General features: G+C 39.0%; 1 protein-coding gene across 1 annotated transcript; it reads left to right on the top strand.

The window, feature by feature from the left end:
• Positions 1-8,531: 8,531 nt before the first annotated feature.
• Positions 8,532-9,536, top strand: LOC124505408 (olfactory receptor 151-like). The gene has a single exon (XM_047071357.1). It carries the CDS (start codon positions 8,577-8,579, stop codon positions 9,534-9,536), a length of 960 nt encoding a protein of 319 aa, XP_046927313.1. The 5' UTR covers positions 8,532-8,576.
• Positions 9,537-14,178: the final 4,642 nt, after the last annotated feature.

Below are 14,178 nucleotides of genomic sequence, written 5' to 3' on the forward strand. Positions count from 1 at the left end.
GAATGTGTATTCTGCTGTTTAGGGATGGAATGTCCTGTATAGTTCTATTAGGTCCATCTAGTTTAATGTGTCATTCAAAGCCAATATTCCTTTGTTGATTTTCTGTGGATGATCTATCCACTGGTGGAAGTGAGGTGCTAAAGTTACCTACTGTAATTATATTACTTTAAAAAATTACTTAATATATTTTGTCTAGTTTTTTAATTGCTTTTGGTAATATGGCCAATCCAATATAAGTTATCTGTCATAGCCAAAACCAGAATTTGTAATTGTTTACCTTCACTTGACTGGCTTTTCATGATTTCCAAAGCCTAAAAGGAAGAGAGAGGGAAAGACCAAGAGAAACAAAAGAAGAATATATTCATAAGAATATATGCCTGGGATATAATAAGCACTCAGTAAATACTATTTACTAATATTTTTAATGCTCTGTGTTCAAGAATACTTTAAGCATATTGAGGTTCCTCAAAAAATTAAAAATAGATCTACCCTATGACCCAGCAATAGCACTGCTAGGAATTTACCCAAGGCATACAGGAGTGCTGATGCATAGGGGCACTTGTACCCCAATGTTTATAGCAGCACTTTCAACAATAGCCAAATTATGAAAAGGGCCTAAATGTCCATCAACTGACAAATGGATAAAGAAGATGTGGTTTATATATACGATGGAATACTACTTGGCAATTAGAAAGATTGAAATCTGGCCATTTGTAGCAATGTGGATGGAACTGGAGAGTGTTTTGCCAAGTGAAATAAGTCAGGCAGAGAAAGACAGATACCATATGTTTTCACTCATATGTGGATCCTGAGAAACTTAACAAAAGACCAGGGGGGAGGGGAAGGGGGGGAACGTTACAGAGAGGAAAGGAGGCAAACCATAAGAAACACTTAAATACTGAGAACAAACTGAGGGTGTGGGGGAGACGGGAAAGTGGGTTATGGGCATTGAGGAGGGCACCTGTTGGGATGAGCACTGGGTGTTGTATGGAAACCAATTTGACAATAAATTACATATATATGTGTGTGTGTGTGTGTGTGTGTGTGTGTGTACATATATATATATATATATATATAGAGAGAGAGAGAGAGAGAGAGAGAAAGAGAGAGAGAATACTTGCAGAATATTCAGAACATTAAAGAATGTACTTTTATGAATGTTCCTATTGAGTATGTCATCTTTGACATATACCAAGAATATATTTTTCTCATAGATATATTCAATGAATGTACCCTATTTATGTAGTAAATATTCTTCAAGTGATTAGTCTTCTTAATATAAATAATGAAAAAACATGTGAAGAGTCTTAGAGAATTTGAGGAAGACTGTGTCATGTTTTTTTTAGTATTCCTGGATACCCCCATAAAAAAACAGCACAACTAAACAGCAAAGCTTAGTTCCATTAACAACATCTATGACAAAAATAAGTGATATGTTATCCCCTTTACCTCCAAACACAAGCAGATGGGCACAAACCACCAAGAGGCTAAAATCTGCTTAGTATCAGCATCTGTGCAGGAAGAAACAGAAGGAAGCAACAGGACATCTGACAAACCTGAAACTCCAAAACAACTAATCAGTATTCCAAATAACTCTCAAAAGGCCAGTTTGAAAATAACATGTAAAACTGGAAGGGATTTTTATTCTCCAGTAGTGGATGAATTTTAATTACTCTATAGTAAGATCTGAAGGGGCTTCCACAGTCTGTGCACTATGAACTCTCAAAATAAAGCAACCAAAGCTCCCTACAGGAATAGGAGTAAAACCCAAATTAAACAGAACAAGGTAAATAAAGACAAAAGAAAGATCCAGATAAAGGTAGAAAGGGGACAGAGCCAGGAGATTTCAGACAGTAAGTCATCATATTTTTTAACACTTCACAAAAGCAACAGAATAAGGAGTTCTACAGGCATTAAGTTAGAAAAAAACTAATTTAATATAAAGATGAACAGTAGAAAAGAATCAAGATGAAACTCCATATAAAATTATAAGTAAAAAGAATAATTTTTTGACAGAAAATGTGGAGCAAACCAGAAAGACTTACTGTATTAGTCTGCTTGGGAAACCATAACAAAATACCACAGAATGGGTCATTTAAGCAATGGAAGTATTTTTTCCCACAGTCTGGAATTCAGGGAGCCTACAAACATGATCTCTGATAAGGACTCTCTTCCTGTATTAGACTGCCCCCTTTCAGTGGGTCCTCACACGGAAGAAAGAATGGGCTCTGGTGCCTCTTCCTTATCTTATGAATGGCACCAGCCCTATCAGATTAGGACCTTTTGGCCTCATGTAACCTTTATCCCCTACTTTTAGGGCCTTTCTCAGAATACAGTCACATTGAGGGTTAAGGCTTCAACATATGAATGGGGGGGGGGTGGTAAGGGAACACAGTCCATTGCCCATTACTATAAGTAAATGAACACTATTACATTATTTCAAAATGAACTAAAACACATACAGGTATGAAAGAACAACAAAAGGCAGAATTAGAAAAGCTTATAAATTAGGCAATTGAACTTGGGAAATTATTAGAAATAAAGGAAAAATAATTTAAGAAATATGACTGATTAGAAGTAACTGAAGAGCAAATGAACACAACAGATAATACCTTAGGAGAAATATAAGGTGAAAAAGTTGGTGGCAAAAAAAGAGACAGAGAGAAAAGAAATTAAGAGGATTTATGGGAAAGCAACAAATACAGACACCAGCCAAAGAAGATCAAATCTACATAGAGTGGGAGCTCCAAAGGAGAAAACCAAACTGGGACAGAACAGAAAATAAAGACTACAATTCATGGGCCTTTTCCTAGTGTCAGGAAAAAGAAGAAGGAGAAGAAAAGGAAGGAGAGGAAGAAGAAGAGGAAGGAGGAGGAGGAGGAGGAGGAGAAGGAGAAGAAGGAGAAGGAGAAGGGGGAGGAGGAGGAGAAAAGATTTGAAGTGACCTATTGAAAAGAATCATCACACTTAAGGAAATTCCCAAAAATATTAATATCAAAACATATCCCACTGAAATTATTGGCCATTTTTAGAAATGTCCTACTTCTTTCTGAAAAGACCTAGAAACAGTTATCAACCCAGAAGCAATGAGCCTCTCTAGCATCTAATTACTCGTCTTGAAATACATTTTCACCACTAAAAGAAAGCACATTTCCTGGAGAGATGGTTGATTCCTGGACTGAAGAATGAAATGTATGAGATGAGTTCAGAACATCTTGTCATATCGGATAATTCTTTTGTTGTATTCAATTTCTTTCATAAGTGTTCTACAGTTTTCAGAGTACAGAACTTTCACCTGTTTGGTTAGGCTTATGCCTAGGTATCTTATTGTTTGTAAATGGGATCAATTCCTTGATTTCTCTTTCTGCTGCTTCATTATTGGCATATAGAAATGCAACAGATTTCTGTACCTTGATTTTATATCATGAGACTTTGTTGAATTCATGCATCAGTTCTATCATTTTTTTTGGTGGAGTCTTTTGGGTTTTCCACATAGAGTATCATATCATCAGGAAAGAGCAAACGTTTGACTGCTTCCTTGACGATTTGCATGCCTTTTATTTCTTTTTGTTGTCCGTTTGCTGAGGCTATAACTTCCAGAACAATGTTGAACAACAGTGGTAAGAGTGGACATCACTGTCCTGTTCCTGATCTTAGAGGAAAAGCTCTCAGTTTTTTTTCTCCCATTAAGGATGATATTAGCTATGATTCTTTCGTATATGGACTATATGGTGTTGAGGTATGTTCTTTCTATCCCTACTGTCTTGAGGGCTTTTATCAAGAAAGGATGCTGTATTTTGTCAAATGTTTTTTCTGTGTTTGTTGAGACAATCATATGATTCTTATCCTTTCTTTTATTAATGTGGTGTAACACGTAGATTGATTTGCAGATATTGAACCAGCCCTGCAGCCCGGGAATAAATCCTGCTTGATCATAGTGAATAATTCTTTTAATGTACTGTTGAATTAAATTTCCTAGTATCTTGTTGAGAATTTTTGCATCAATGTTCATCAGGGATATTGGTCTGTAATTCTCCTTTTTTCTTGGGATTTTTGTCTGGTTTTGGAATCAAGCTAATGCTGGACTCATAGAATGAGTTTTGAAGTCTTCCATCCCTTTCTGTTTTTTGGAACAGTTTAATCCTTCTTTAATGTTTGATAGAATTCCCCTGGGAAGCCATCCAGCCCTGGACTCTTGTTTGTTCAGAGATTTTTGGTTACTGAGTCAATGTCTATAGGTTATGGGTCTGCTCAAATTTTCTTTTTCTTCAGGTCATCATCTCATGGTTGTGGAATGGAGCCCAACATTGGGCTCCACCCTGAGCACAGAGCCTTCTTGGGATTCTCTCTCTCCCTCTCTTTCTGCCCCTCCCCTAATCATTCTCTCTCTCTCTCTCTCTCTCTCTCTCCAAAAATAAGTAAATAAAATAAACATTTTAAGCCACATTGAGTATGCCTAATGAAGAATAATGATGAGTAGTAGCCATAATGGTAGTAACTGAGGATGTTGATGGTAATGACTGACATGGTGGTGGTGGTGGTGGTGGTGGTGGTGGTGGTAGTGATTATGGGGTGTTTAGCTATACAAATTTGAATGCTTAGACTCCAAGTTTCCCAAGCTGAAAATGACTCCAAATAAAAGGAAAATTAACACACCTGGGAGACAAACCATGATTCCCAGCACAGGCATAAGCCAGACTCTAATTGCTCCTTCAGCAAAGACTCCAGGGCCTGAAATGACTGCATCCCAGGAGGTTCTGCCCATGTGTTGTATAAACAGACCCCCAGTGACCCATTTTTCATAACCCTGCTGGCCTCTTGGAATATATTTAGGAATAGATACAAATCTGGACAGCTCCCTCATTTCTTGATGTTTAGTTCCTAACTATTGGAACCAAGGCATCCCCTAAAATTTCCAGGAGACTGTGTTGTCTTTTTCTCAACACAGGTATTTAATTACAAATTTAAAGCAATTATATGAAAAAAATATTTCTTCCGTGAATTCCTGTTTCTAATTCAGGCTTTATTTCTAAGCATTTGTTTACCTTCATCTCTAAGCGTTTTCTTCTTTATGTGCTGAGTTCTCATAGGCTGCAAGCCCAAGCCTCTTATGGTCCAGTAGAACTAGAGGTAATCATTGTAGTAACTGATATCAAATATATGGATCATGTTTGCCTATTTCATATCATTAGATGATTATGGGAGTAAAAAATTAAATTTAAATCAGTTCTATCTAGGATTTTTCAGTCCACACCACACTGAGTGGTATTTACTCTACACTGCTTTGTAGAACACATTGATTTCTGGTAATGGTATATTCAAGGTGGATTTTCTATGTTTCTTATTGTTTTAAGAGGTGAAAATTGTGTACAAGGGGAAAAGATAAGATTTTTTAAATCTATTGTTGTTATCTAGAAGAAATTTGTTTTCTCCTTAGTAATAAATGGAAAAAACTTAGCTACTTCTGAGACTAGTTATTGTGAAGTTAAATGCCATACCACCAATAGCATAACATGTGAAGTTTACAATGCAAATCTGATTTTTGTGTCTTCACATCCTAAGGATTTAAAGACTCTTCTATCTAAGAAAAGGAAATACGGTTAGTGCCAGAGTTATTATTATTATAGGAATCAAGTGACACAATGCATTATAAAGTACATTTAATAAGGTGGTTACAAAATGGTTTTTTAATACATTTAAGGGTGCCTGGGTGGCTCAGTCCATTAAGCATCCAACTCTTGATTTCAGTTCAGATCATGATCTCAAGGATCATGAGTTCAAGCCCTGCATCGGGCTCCACACCATCAGCAAGGAGCCTGCTTGGGATTCTCTCTCTCCACTCCTCCCACCCTCTCTCTCTCTTTGCCCCTTCTCTGTATCTCTGTATGCACAGGTGTACTCTCTTTCACAGTCTCTCAAAATAAATAAACTTAAATATATGTGTGTGTGTGTGTGTGTGTGTGTGTATACCCAATGTAAATATATATATGCATAGAAAAATCTAGAAAGATAGTCACTGCCAGTATTAGTCTCTAAATAGAATATGATGTTTATACTTTTCCTTATTTGTATTTCTGATTTTCTACAATGCATATGTATTGCCTTTGTAATTTTTTAAGTGCACCTGAAATTACCAATGAAATCCATCCTGCACCTCCAAAGATTCAATAAATTAAGTTTACTAAATAATAATAAAGTGCTACCTAAAGATGAGCTACAGAAATCAGAAGACGGTTTAGTGGAAACAAAACAGATTGTAGTCAGAAGTCCTGGGTTTTAGGCCCAGTTCTGTATCTACTAACTTTATGATTTGGGGTAACATTTACAGTTTGAATTTAAGAGAGAATGAAAAAATAATATAACATTCCTCTTTTTTCATAGGCTATGCACCAGCTAAGCCATCAAGTGTAAAGCACTTTCAACCACGACATTGCTTAGAACTGTAGGTGTGTGGATGTAAAAGCCTGCACATCTGGGCTAAAGGAAATGAGCTCATGATCAGGAGAGAAGAGTTTGAGTTCTAAGTCACTGATAATTTTTAGTAAGCTTCAAGAAACTCACTGAGTGTCTGGCACTTCTGTTTTCTCAGTAGGAAAATAGAAACAAAAATCCTACTCGGAACACATTTCTCCTCATACCCCAAATTTGAGGAGTTAATGAGATTGACCTTCAAAGAGCATTATACAAAAGTTAGTAATTATATGAGGAAGTAATAAAAAGAATGAAAATGTAAGGTTTTTAGCCTAAGAGAAGTATCTTAGAGATGGGATGGCTATAAGTATCATATCCAGCAATGATGATCCATGCTTCTTAGGGAAATGTTGACAATTTGAGTACCTTGCCACTAGGGAAATAATGGGGCCTGGTCTGATATTACAATCTGAACATCATCATCATAATAGCTACTGAGCACTTACTCTGTCCTATATTATGTGCCAATGCCCACCCTGCACCGCAATCAATTAAATCTGAACATCTGTGGGTGGAGGAATCAATACTTTGTAAATGCTCCAAGGGATTACAGAACACAGTCAATGTTGAGAACCACTGTCTTATAGCCTCACGTCCAGTGAAAACCTAAGAACAAATTCCAGACACCTAATGACAACTCACTTTTATGGGAACCGAGTGCTTGAAAACATTTTCTAAATATGCATTATCCCATGTTATTTTTACAACCGACTTGGAAATTGGTTTCTTTTTTTTTTTTTTTTGGTTTTTTTAATGTGTATTTATTTTTTAGAGACAGAATGTGAGTGGGGGAGGGGCAGAAAGAGAGGGAGACACAGAATCCAAAGCAGGCTCCAGGCTCCAGGCTCCAAGCTGTCAGCACAGAGCCCAAGGCAGGGCTCGAACCCATGAATGGGAGATCATGACCTGAGCTGAAGTCCGACACTTAACCTACTGAACCATCCAAGCACCCTGGAAATTGATTTCTTTGTCAACAAAAAGCATCCTGCAAGGATTTCATCAGAAAACAAGCTTCATTGCTGTGCAGTTTGCAAACCGAGGAGACACAGCATTCGGCTACAAACCAAAGTAGCTCCGTCAGGGAAGGATCAGGCTTGGGGTTAAATAGGCAAAAAACGGCAAGTTCTGTGTCCTCTACAGAGATTGGTCAGAATGAGGTCCCAAATTGCAAGTTTCAGGAGCAAAGTGACAAGCAGGATACAGCTCACTATTTCTGATAGTTTCACAATATGACAGCTGCTGGAGAGCATGGCAGGATATGTTGTGAGGATTTCTTGGGGGAGTTTGGGGGGTGTGGGGTTTTTTTTTTGCAAATTTTGCAGAATTTTCTGCAAGCTTGTCATCCCAGGCTGAGACATGGTCATTCTGCCTGATTAAAATTTTAGTTTTTCTCCCTTGACATGAGGGAACTCATCTTGCCTGGCAGCAGTTGCTAATTATTGGGGTCTTTTGTTCTCATTTTCATCTTTCAGATACAGAAATTGACTTGTCACTCAATGATATGGCTGTAACTACCATACTACCCTGACACTGTGTCAATTTGAGAAGGATATCATGCATTCACATTCAGAAACTATCTGGGAATTGCACAGATGACAAGGAAATTTTATTTCTGAAGCATGTCCAAGCACAAAATATGAAGTATGCTGCTTGTTACCTATAGGACAGAGGTTCTCAGGCCTAAGCAGGCATCAGCATCATCTGGAGAGAGTGTTCAACCCAGACTGCTAGCCCCAATCCCAGAATTTCTGATTTGGTAGGTCCTGGGTGGAGGCTGAGAGTTTGCATCTCTAACATGGTGCTGATGCTGCTGCTCCAACAAATGTACCCTAAGAACCATTGCTGTAGGATATTTGAGAAACATAAAAGTGGTAAAAGCCCCAGATCTTGTCCCCTTTTTCCTCCCAACCTCATGGTCTTTGAAATACCCAGAGCCTGGTCTTTCTCCCAGCCAACAGCCAAAGGAAGGGAGGATTCATCGGGAAAGAGCCCAGGATCACCCAACTGAACCCAAGTGCTCAAAACCAGCTTTGCCAAGAAGTCTAAGATGTAGGCTCTCATGGGCTCTTCTCTCCCATCCCCACAGGGCTCCCAATCACAGGGGAATGCCTGCCGAAAATCACTCTACAGTGACCGAGTTTATTCTCAGGGGATTGACAAATCGGCCAGAGCTCCAGCTCCCTCTCTTCCTCCTCTTCCTTGGGATCTACTTGGTCACCATCATAGGGAACCTGGGCATGTTCACGCTGATTTGTCTGAATGCTCAGCTTCACACCCCCATGTACTACTTCCTCAGCAATCTGTCCCTTGTGGATCTCTGCTACTCCTCTGTCATTACCCCGAAAATGCTGGTGAACTTTGTGTCAGAGAAGAACATCATCTCCTATGCGGGGTGCATGTCACAGCTCTACTTCTTCGTTGTGTTTGTCGTTGCAGAGTGTTACATGCTGACAGTGATGGCCTATGACCGCTATGTCGCCATCTATACCCCTTTGCTCTACAATGTCATCATGTCTCCTCAAGTGTGTTCCCTGCTGATGGCTGCAGTCTATGCCATGGCTTTCATTGGCGCAACAATAGACACTGGTCTGATGTTAAAACTGTCCTACTGTGAGTTCCTCATCAGTCATTACTTCTGTGACATCGTGCCCCTCATGAAGCTCTCCTGCTCTAGCACCTATCATATTGAGATGACAGTGTTCTTTTTGGCTGGATTCAACATCACAGTCACCAGCTTAACAGTCCTTGTTTCCTACGTCTTCATCCTCTCCAGCATCCTCCACATCAGCACCACACAGGGAAGGTCCAAAGCCTTCAGCACCTGCAGCTCTCACCTTGCAGCTGTGGGAATGTTCTATGGATCTACAGCGTTCATGTACTTAAAACCCTCCACGGCCAGTTCTGTGGCCAAGGAGAATGTGGCCTCCGTGTTCTACACCACGGTGATCCCCATGCTGAACCCCCTGATCTACAGCTTGAGGAATAAGGAAGTAAAGGCTGCCGTGCAGAAAACACTGAGGAGAAACTTCTTCAGATGCAAATGTCATCATTCTTCCTCAGGTTGAAAATTGGGAGAAGTGTAGGGCAGAAGCCCTCCAAAAATGTAAACACACGTGAAGGGAGAACCACCACTTCTCAGCATGACTCATTGTATATATTCACTGATTTTTTCGTCCTTCCTTTCTCCTTCTCACATCTCTCACGTCCTACTCTGCTTGAATATGATTTCAAGTTTATATTGAACTTAGCGGTACATAAGACAAATGGAGACAAATTTGAAAGTCATCAAGAAATAACAAATACCCTTTTTCCACCCAGATTTCTCCCTCTGTTCACTCTCTCATTATGTGGTTACCACTTCCTTATTCCTGCCAGGATTGCTTACGTGGTCCCTTCACTCAGTTACTGACATCATCATATCATCATCACATCTAACATTTATGGAATGCTAGCCAATCTACTAAGTGTTTTACTTAATTATCTCATTTTCTCAGATGAAGAAACTGATGTAAAGAGGTTAAGTAACTTTCCCCAGATCACAGACCTGCTAAACAATTAACACCAAGATTCAAACCCACAACTCATTATCCCCTCTCTCGGCTGACAGTCTCCCTACACAATGTTTTGATATTAGCATAATTAAAACCTTTCCATTTCAAAATTCTGGAAAATAACTTCCCCTCCTTCAAGTATCATCACACAGCTCCCAAGTAGCCAAGGAATATTATACATTCCTGTAGTCCTTTAACCTCCAGAAAGACTTGACATTTCACATCACCAGCCAATTTCACTCAGTAAATCCTATTGCCATGGAGCAAAATGTCTTCCCCTATTTTTAAAAAATATTTATTTATTTTTGAGAGAGAGACAGAACACAAGTTGGGGGAAGGGCAGGGAGAGAAGGAGACTCAGAATCCAAAGCAGGCTCCGGGCTCCAAGCTGTCAGCACAGAGCAAGCAGGCAACAGACTCCGAGCTGTCAGCACAAAGCCCTACGCAGGCTTTGTATTTTCCTTGTATAGATCTCATTTTTAGGAGTGCTAATGTAAATGTCATTGTGTTCTTAATTTCAAATTCTAATTGGTCTTTGCTCCCATAGAGGAAAGCAATTGACTTTTTATATGTTAACCTTGTATCCTTCCACCTTGCCATGATTACTTGGTTCCAGGAGTTTTTTGGTTGATTCTTTCAGATTTTCTGCATAGACAATTATGTCATCTGTGAATAAAGACAGATTTATTTCTTCCTTCTCAATCTGTACAACTTTTTTTTTCATGTTTTACTGTGTTAGCTAGGACTACCATTGCTACACCGAAAAACAGTCATTAGGGGGACATCTTTACATTGTTTCTGATTTTAGTAAGAAAGATTTGATGTTCTTACCATTAAGTATGATGTTAGGTGTAGGTTTTGTGTAGGTTTTCTTTCTCAAGTAGAGGAAGTTCTTGTTCTAGAGGAATAGAGAATAAATCTACTCTCAGTTTACTGAGTTGTTTCTCTCTCTTTTTTTTTTTTTTGGGGGGGGAATGGGTGTTGGATTTTGTCAAATGCTTTTTCTGCACCTATTGATAGGATGATGTGATTTTTATTCTTCAGTCTGCTTATGGATGAAATACTTTAACTGACTTTTCAATGTTGAATCATCCTTACATAACTGGGATAAATCCCACCTAGTCATAGTGTATAATTCTTTACATATATTGTTGGATTCTATGGTTAATATTTCATTGAAACTTTTTTGTATCTATGTTCATGAGAGATATTGGTCTGTAGTACTGTTTTGTTTTGTTTTCTTGCACAGTCTTTGTCTGGTTTTAGTATTGGAGTAATGATGGCCTCACAGAATGCCGCTATCTTATAAAATAAACTGTAGAGATTTGGTATAATTTTTCCTTAAATACTTCATTGAATTCATAGGTTGTCCAGAGTGGGCTGGAGTTGGGTATTTCCTTTTCTCCACAGGAGGCTGGTGCCAGCTAGCACTTTCCCCCGTGAGGACTGCCAAGAAAAGCCTAATAATTGCCTATGGTCAGGCTTGAAAGATCACACATAGACTTTGGCCTGGAGCAAGTTTCCTCAGCTTCCAGGACCTGGGTCCATCCTTCCAACAGCAGACCACACTGTTGGTATGTTCACTTCCAGGGATGGTCAGGCAGGAGCTGTATTCAAGGGATGTGGATGACCATTGGGCATGTGAACTATAGGTGTTTATACCTGCGCATGTGTAGGTGCCTCACATTGTAAAGTAAGTGACAATGAGAGGGAGAGGGGGTAAGCTGTGGTCCATGGGCAGGCACCTGGGAAACCAGGGTGGCCCTCCCTGTGCTACCACCTTTTGGCATGGAACCTTATAGATTCTCAGGATTCTAAACTTGAATCTGGCCTTCCAGTGTTATGAAAGGTAAGTTTGTCAAGGTAAGAGGTAGAAACGTGTTTAATTTAACACTTTATTAGGGCTATTCTTTGTTTACTTTTTATTGTGGCGAAAAGCATGTAACAAAAAATTTGCCATCTTAACTGTTTTTAAGTGTTTAACTATTTCAGGAGTGTTAAGTATATTTGCATTGTGAAACAGATTTCTGGACTTTTTCAACTTGCAGATCTGAAACTCTATACCCATTAAATAACAATTCCACTTTTCTTCTTCCTTGCAACCTCTGGTAACTATGATTTTACTTTATGTTTCTATGAATTTGACTACTTTAGATTTTTATTTAAGTGGAATCATACATTATTTGTCTTTTTGCAACAGACTTCTTTCACTTAGCATAATATCCTCAAGGTTCATCCATTTTGTAGCATGTGATAGTATTTCTTTGCTTTTTATTATTTTTTTTTTAATACCGCCAGGTATTTTATTTTATTTTTTTTTATGAAGTTTATTGACAAATTGGTTTCCATACAACACCCAGTGCTCATCCCAAAAGGTGCCCTCCTCAATACCCATCACCCACCCGCCCCTCCCTCCCACCCCCCATCAACCCTCAGTTTGTTCTCAGTTTTTAACAGTCTCTTATGCTTTGGCTCTCTCCCACTCTAACGTCCTTTTTTTTTTTTTTTTTTTTTTTCCCTTCCCCTCCCCCATGGGTTCCTGTTAAGTTTCTCAGGATCCACATAAGAGTGAAACCATATGGTATCTGTCTTTCTCTGTATGGCTTATTTCACTTAGCATCACACTCTCCAGTTCCATCCACGTTGCTACAAAAGGCCATATTTCATTTTTTCTCATTGCCACGTAGTATTCCATTGTGTATATAAACCACAATTTCTTTATCCATTCATCAGTTGATGGACATTTAGGCTCTTTCCATAATTTGGCTATTGTTGAGAGTGCTGCTATGAACATTGGGGTACAAGTGCCCCTATGCATCAGTACTCCTGTATCCCTTGGGTAGATTCCTAGCAGTGCTATTGCTGGGTCATAGGGTAGGTCTACTTTTAATTTTCTGAGGAACCTCCACACTGCTTTCCAGAGCGGCTGCACCAATTTGCATTCCCACCAACAGTGCAAGAGGGTTCCCGTTTCTCCACATCCTCTCCAGCATCTATAGTCTCCTGATTTGTTCATTTTGGCCACTCTGACTGGCGTGAGGTGATACCTGAGTGTGGTTTTGATTTGTATTTCCCTGATAAGGAGCGACGCTGAACATCTTTTCATGTGCCTGTTGGCCATCTGGATGTCTTCTTTAGAGAAGTGTCTATTCATGTTTTCTGCCCATTTCTTCACTGGGTTATTTGTTTTTCGGGTGTGGAGTTTGGTGAGCTCTTTATAGATTTTAGATACTAGCCCTTTGTCCAATATGTCATTTGCAAATATCTTTTCCCATTCCGTTGGTTGCCTTTTAGTTTTGTTGGTTGTTTCCTTTGCTGTGCAGAAGCTTTTTATCTTCATAAGGTCCCAGTAATTCACTTTTGCTTTTAATTCCCTTGCCTTTGGGGATGTGTCGAGTAAGAGATTGCTACGGCTGAGGTCAGAGAGGTCTTTTCCTGCTTTCTCCTCTAAGGTTCTGATGGTTTCCTGTCTCACATTTAGGTCCTTTATCCATTTTGAGTTTATTTTTGTAAATGGTGTGAGAAAGTGGTCTAGTTTCAACCTTCTGCATGTTGCTGTCCAGTTCTCCCAGCACCATTTGTTAAAGAGGCTGTCTTTTTTCCATTGGATGTTCTTTCCTGCTTTGTCAAAGATGAGTTGGCCATATGTTTGTGGGTCTAGTTCTGGGGTTTCTATTCTATTCCATTGGTCTGTGTGTCTGTTTTTGTGCCAATACCATGCTGTCTTGATGATGACAGCTTTGTAGTAGAGGCTGAAGTCTGGGATTGTGATGCCTCCTGCTTTGGTCTTCTTCTTCAAATTTCTTTGCTTTTTAGGGAGGAATAGTATTCCTATGTATGTACGTACCACATTTTGTTTCCTCATGCATTGTCAATGGACATTTGGCTTGTGTCCATCTCTTGGCTATAGTAAATTAGTGCTGCAAATATCTCTTTAAGATCCTACTTTCAACTCTTTTAGAATAGAAATCCCAAATGGGATTGCTAGCTCATATGGTAGCTCTATTTTTAATTTTTTGAAGAACCTCCATACTATTTTCCGTAGCAGTCTCACCATTTTACTAACTCACCAATAATGCACAAAGGTTGCCATTTTCAATATCCTTACCAACACTTGTTTTCTGTTTTCTTTCATAGTTGCCATCCTAATGGGTAT

The sequence above is a fragment of the Lynx rufus genome, unplaced genomic scaffold, assembly GCF_022079265.1.
Source record: "Lynx rufus isolate CCGP_SWC_20201006 ecotype Redwood Valley unplaced genomic scaffold, mLynRuf1.p SCAF_9, whole genome shotgun sequence".
In the NCBI taxonomy this organism is placed as follows: Eukaryota; Metazoa; Chordata; class Mammalia; order Carnivora; family Felidae; genus Lynx; species Lynx rufus.